Source organism: Lepisma saccharinum, chromosome 17 (assembly GCF_977018435.1).
Source record: "Lepisma saccharinum chromosome 17, izLepSacc3.1, whole genome shotgun sequence".
Taxonomy (NCBI): domain Eukaryota; kingdom Metazoa; phylum Arthropoda; class Insecta; order Zygentoma; family Lepismatidae; genus Lepisma; species Lepisma saccharinum.
This window is the reverse complement of record NC_139245.1, coordinates 4,357,338-4,363,337: the sequence shown is the minus strand read 5'-3', so window position 1 is coordinate 4,363,337 and position 6,000 is coordinate 4,357,338. Positions and strand designations below refer to the sequence as shown.

At 34.5% G+C, this 6,000-nt stretch overlaps 1 protein-coding gene across 1 annotated transcript in view; it reads left to right on the top strand.

Annotated features, from left to right (window-relative positions):
• The first annotated feature begins 266 nt into the window (after positions 1 to 266).
• Positions 267 to 6,000, top strand: part of LOC146001161 (T-box transcription factor TBX20-like) — a 181,440-nt gene continuing 175,706 nt past the window's right edge. Inside the window, exon 1 of the mRNA XM_083138450.1 lies at positions 267 to 771. Within this exon, the coding sequence (XP_082994576.1) occupies positions 639 to 771 (133 nt within the window). The 5' untranslated portion in view covers positions 267 to 638. The remainder of the gene's footprint in view (positions 772 to 6,000) is intronic.

Sequence of the window (6,000 nt, the reverse complement as noted above, 5' to 3'; positions counted from 1 at the left end):
GTGGCAATCCTTGCTTGGAGACTCTTCCACTGAATTTCCAGCACTGATTACCCCCTTTCGTCTTGCTTCCGCTAAACCAACCAATAATAGGCTGCCCAATTGCTTTGCTTGTTCGCAAGCCCCGCCTCCGTGACGTCACTCCAGTGTAAATTACGCCACCCTCACCCCGACATTATTTGTCAATCACAGGGACGAGACTCCGCCTCCCGCCGCGGAGCTGCTGCCATCTCTTGGCCGGAGCGTGGAAACATCAAGTGGCCAGAGAGAGCGCGAGGTGCCAGTCCGTGCTCGTGTGGTCTGTCGTGAGGTAACATAGCGAGGAAAGTTGGTCAATTTCCGTTTTGCGCACCGTCAGATTGGAAAACGGACATTGTGTTGTGTTTCAGGGACAAGTAAAGATCTCAGAGACGATGGGAAGACAGAAGAAGAATTCGTTTCTACGTGCGAGGGCCGGGAACCCGTCGTCGTAGGTGGGGGGAAAAGGGCAGCCGAAGAGGACCTTGTTGCGGGGGTCTAAGCGGCCGCGCCACGAGCCGTCGGCCCGTGCGGGACGGTGACCTCCGAGCTATCTCCCTTCCGAGAGCCCGCTCTGGTGTCTGTGTCAAGTTTGGGTAGGGAAACGAATCGGACAATCCCCCATGTTTCTTGGAACTATGGACGAAAGCCCGGTGATGGCGACAATGAAAAACCGGGCAACGGACTTCTCCATTGCTGCGATCATGTCCAGGGGCGAAATTCGCGCAAAAAGCCGCGAATCCGTATCAACTCTCGGTAAGTTTCTTTTATTTTTATTATTACTATTACTATTTGTAGTACAACGCACATTCAATGACTGCCTTCATGGATATTTCTTATTAGTTAAAGGATTAGCAATGAAAAATTCCCAAAAACATTACCATATTTAACCAAAACATACATAACAATTACGGTACACACATAATAATTAATTACATGAAAATGAACTTTTTACAGGCCTGAAAAGCCAATTGCTATGAAACAGAAATTACCGGCGAAATACAAAATTATAATTATTTTGTAGTACAGAATTTGAAAATATTTGTGTTGCAAATAAGTTATTTTCCTAATAAAAACGGGATATGGAAGAAAGTACATAAAAAATACATTGCCCAATGAAACTCTCAGTACAACATTACATTACCAGAATCCTTGCGTAAGTAGCACCCCGTCACTTAAAATTTTGTAACACGGCATCTAAACATGACAGAAATGATACAATATAAGTTTTCATGAGTAATTTAAACAACTAAACTGCAGAATAAGTCTTGCAAAGTTATATAAACGCAAGAAAACATAAATTTGTTGGAATTTTCAAACCAACTCTGCTTGTTGAACTATTATTACAGCCAATATCAAATTTTCTGGCGTCTTTTTTTCCTTGTAAAAATATATATTTGATGACAGATTTTACTAATATTCATTGCCGATAACCAAAGGAAATTAAATAAAAATAAAATTTATTAATTAACTAACCGGCAGTACAATCCTTCGTCTCGGATTACATCTAACTTTCCCAACGATGTCAAGCGCTATAACGTATGGTTTCCGTGATACATCCTAAATTAGGCAATCGGAAAATGAAGAAATTATTATTGTTGGGAAATGTGTTCAAAAATTAAATTTGAAATTAAAGCTGAACACTGTGATGTATTGGTTTAAAGATTTTAACTTGAATTTGAAGCGCACATGATTTAATGATTACTTTTAGAAATAGTAAAAGATACAAATGGAATCGTTATTTGATTCACACTGTAGCACACTGGATTATATATATATATATATATATATATATATATATATATATATATATATATATATATAGAATGTCATATTTCAATTACATAGGTACTGACAAAAAGTTGCAAATCAGTTGCACGATTTTGATTTACTTACATTTCTTGTTTTTTTCGCCTAGTAAGCAATTTCCACGTTTCATGGCATTTTAAATCGCACAGTCGTCCTTGCGCTTAATGTAATAACAAAAGACATTATACAATTTAAAGTATATCTAAATAATACAAATTAATCAGAAATGACTTCGATTTCGGATATATCTTGTTTTAATATTATTGCGGTGTAGAACAATGAAATAGTAAACCAGAGATATTTTGCAATATGTTACATTCTGTGGCATGCATATATTACCATACGTAGTGGATTAAATGATTCTATAAGGTTTTGTCCCATCCTTTTTGGTTTCATGCATTTATGGAATGTACACATCTTGACAGTATTTCTACGCACGCGGAAAATATCAACGAAAAATAACATATTTTTATATATAAGCGTGTCACATATGAAATTATCTTGGGCATTTTTGTACGCGTGTGAACTTACAGTAAATTGTGTTCTTGTTGAAAGTTTAACGTAATGTAATTTTGACCAGAATACTACAGCAGATTTAATAGAGGAATAATTATTGTAATATACAAAAAGTTTATTTTTAAAACAAATAGCAATTATAACATTATTATCTTCCGTCATTAAATGTGTCGCGATACAAAGGTGATTTCGGTTTTCATCGGAGCCGACGTTTCCGGTTCTGTCCGCCGTCATATCGCCACATGCGGCACTTGCAAAACATGGCGATAAACAGTAGCCTCGGGCTTTCTGATATACCTTACACATTGTTTATTGTCGCAGCAGGAACTCCTAAAAACACACATTCACACATATTCCGCTTCTTTCATCTCTTGCATTAACTATTCTATACTGAACGTCAGGTTAAGAAAATCATTTGAAGTCAATATTTGCAATCACGGTACGCACACAGGAATTGTTTAGGATTTCTAGTTTCTCACCGCGTCGGGAATTCAGGACGTCTTTTATACTTTAAAATAACATTTTTAAAAACGCAGTATTTTTTAAAGAAAAGCCAACAATGACCTTACCACATTCACATCACTGCGATTCTTATTTGCAAATTTCCATGTTTCATGTGATCAGTGGTTTTACAAAACAGTTCGCTGTTTTATTTTCTAATATTAATACTGAGTTGCTTTTTACAAGTCAAAAAACGGTTTTCTGAATAAGAAACTTATGCAACTTAGTTTTCCCGGAGAATAGTTGCAATTTTCTGGTCTTTTTTTAGTGACTTTTGTTGAATATTTTTTCACTAGTGTTAACACTTAGTTAATGAGCATTAACAAATAAAGGTAACAAATAATTTCTAGATTATAAGCTAAAATTCTTGACATCCATGCTGCAAAATAATAGAATATATTTCTCCAAATACATACAAGCAAGGTTTCCTTGGATAAATATATTGACATAATATTATGGTCACGAATTTACTACAGACACAATATTTTTCTCGGATATTTGCCAATTTAATTGATGCAATTTCATAGACAATATTTTTTTGTAATGCCACTAAAACCTATTGCATTAAGGTACTCGTATATTGCAAGTTCAGGAGTGTATGCATAATATTCCAATTAAGAGGTTGTAGCATTATTAATTATTATTGTTATTATGAAGTACCAATAATATTTCATTTGAAAGAAGCAGATTTTAATCTTTGTTTTCCAGATGTAGTAATTATTACAGAATTATCTAAGTGTACTTGTGAGCAGATTTACACATTTCACTCAAATTATTTGAGATATTAGCTACAGAAAATAATATGTTTCTCATCAATATCTGCAACTTCTCGCTAGATTACATTGACTAATTCCAACGAACAGAAGTATCAAAGTATTTAGTACATCTATTCAATTATCGAAAATTCCTACATGCCTAACATTATCATGTACATTCCCAACACATGTTTCTGCTGAAGATAATAATATAGTTAAGTTTTTACTTCGATCGTGTTTCAAAATATCTGTCTCTTCGTGAACATACAACAATGTATTCAATATAATTCGAGTCGTTAATATTCAAACATTGTATATTATTTATACAAGAATTTCTAAAATTTAAAGGAACACTTTTCTACTACAGCTCTCAGAAATATGGATAATTTTGTTTGTAACATCCGCTACACCGAGAATATGTTCACGGTATAATTTGATGCAACCAATTTAGTCCTGAAAATACGAGATTTTTTACTTTTCATAAAAGTATTGTTTAATTCAAAACTGTTCGTAATCAAAAGATATCATTTGTTTACATTAAATTATCATTTTGTGTATTGTATTGTGTGTCTACATTTCTTGTTTGTCTAAAAGAAGCAAGTAATATGGTAGTTGATATTCTATTCTGCACTTACTTCGATGTAATTACTTGAGGAGTAAGTAATTCCCAGTTCGTCAGTCTACGCTTACCAAACCGGTTTAAATTACATTCAGTTCTAAGCTCATCTTGTAATTCTGTAGATAATTCTGCACTCATATCAAATTACATGTCCATCTTGCACCGAAATTACCGAATTCTAGTGTTCCTTGCGACTGTCCCTTCGTTAATTTCAACTTCATCATCGCGGTTAGCAAAAATAGGAAGAAAAGCGACATAAAATATAAAAAATATAATTACAAATTACGTTCTGCGCTGTACGAGCTTTGAGCCAATACAAACACGCAGTGGCGTCGATTAGGTGGGGCGAGGGAGGCATTTGCACCCCACTTTTCGCCACTTTTGCCCCCGCACTATATGCTAAATCTTATCTACAAAGGGAAATGTACTGTCTTTGCCCCCCCCCCCCCTCGGTTTTGGAACCCAATCGCCGCCACTGCAAACGTGCTTACAACTGGACGTAAACGATTATGCGCGTCGTCTATCACTCACTGATTTTCTGCACGATGTACATTACTCACTGATTCTCTCCTAAATCACAACTTTTAATCCATTGGCACCATTTGACTCTCTGCATTCCATCCTTCAAGATGATTGACACCCTATCTCACAATGACTATGCTTTCTCACAATTTCAAACTATTCTGCATCAAATATTATTATGGTCTCTGAAGTTAAACTTAAAATTGATAGTGCACCATTATACAAAACTGACTATGGTACAACCTTAAACTGTGCACTGATCGCACCCTATGACTATGCCTTCTCCCAACTTAAAACTGCATGTGTGTCCAACAATCAGGCATAGAATAACGCCACAAAGGTGAATCTGAGAGTTAATTTATCTTGTAACATAAAACAAACTCGCCGAATATTCAAATTAACTTAGCATACGAAATAACAAAACAATTTGGTGTAATAAATATAGAACAAGCGCTGAGAATCAAATACAGCGTATAATCTTTGGTACAGGAAACGAATGTTCATATAGTTATTACATTAATGGAATATCCTAATTGTTTATTTCAAAAATCATTCTTCTTTTAAAGTTGGAAGTTCTCGTATACGATAATCAAAGTTATCTAAACCCACGTAATAGGGATTTCTTGTAATATACAATCGTAATAGTAACTTTTTATTGACACTGTTATCAAATGGTTGTATAACACATGTACAACGACATTAATTGAAGGATTAATATTCGAAGCTGTGTATATTTTTAATGATCGACAGCAGAGCTCAGTGGTATAACGTAAAAATATAAAAAGAGAATTATTAAACACTTAAAAAGTAATGAGACAAATAAAAGAAAAATAGAAATGTATAATGAAAAATAATATTTATTATATTTGTATATGGTAAATTCCCGACAATGAAAACAGTGATATTACACCAATAAGTAAAATAATACTGTAAATAAGGTTTAGATAGTTCGTATCAAAGACAACTATTTCATCTATGCAGCTCCAATAACTATACTACTTTAACAAAAATTTATAAAGCGTTGGTAAATATTCCTGTTTACGGCGAATTTCGTCAACCTCAAACAAACATGTGGACCGAGGCAAGTAAAACTTTGACGAAGAAATTGTGCTATTTTTGGAATAAGTCGAAAATAAATAGATCGAGTTGGGTCATTAAAAACGATTAACGTACCGGCATCTGTAAAGGTAATTTTACCGAGGAAGTTTTCTTCGATAGGGGTATAGTAAGGGGAATCTGTCGGCAAGGCTAGTTTGTTATTTT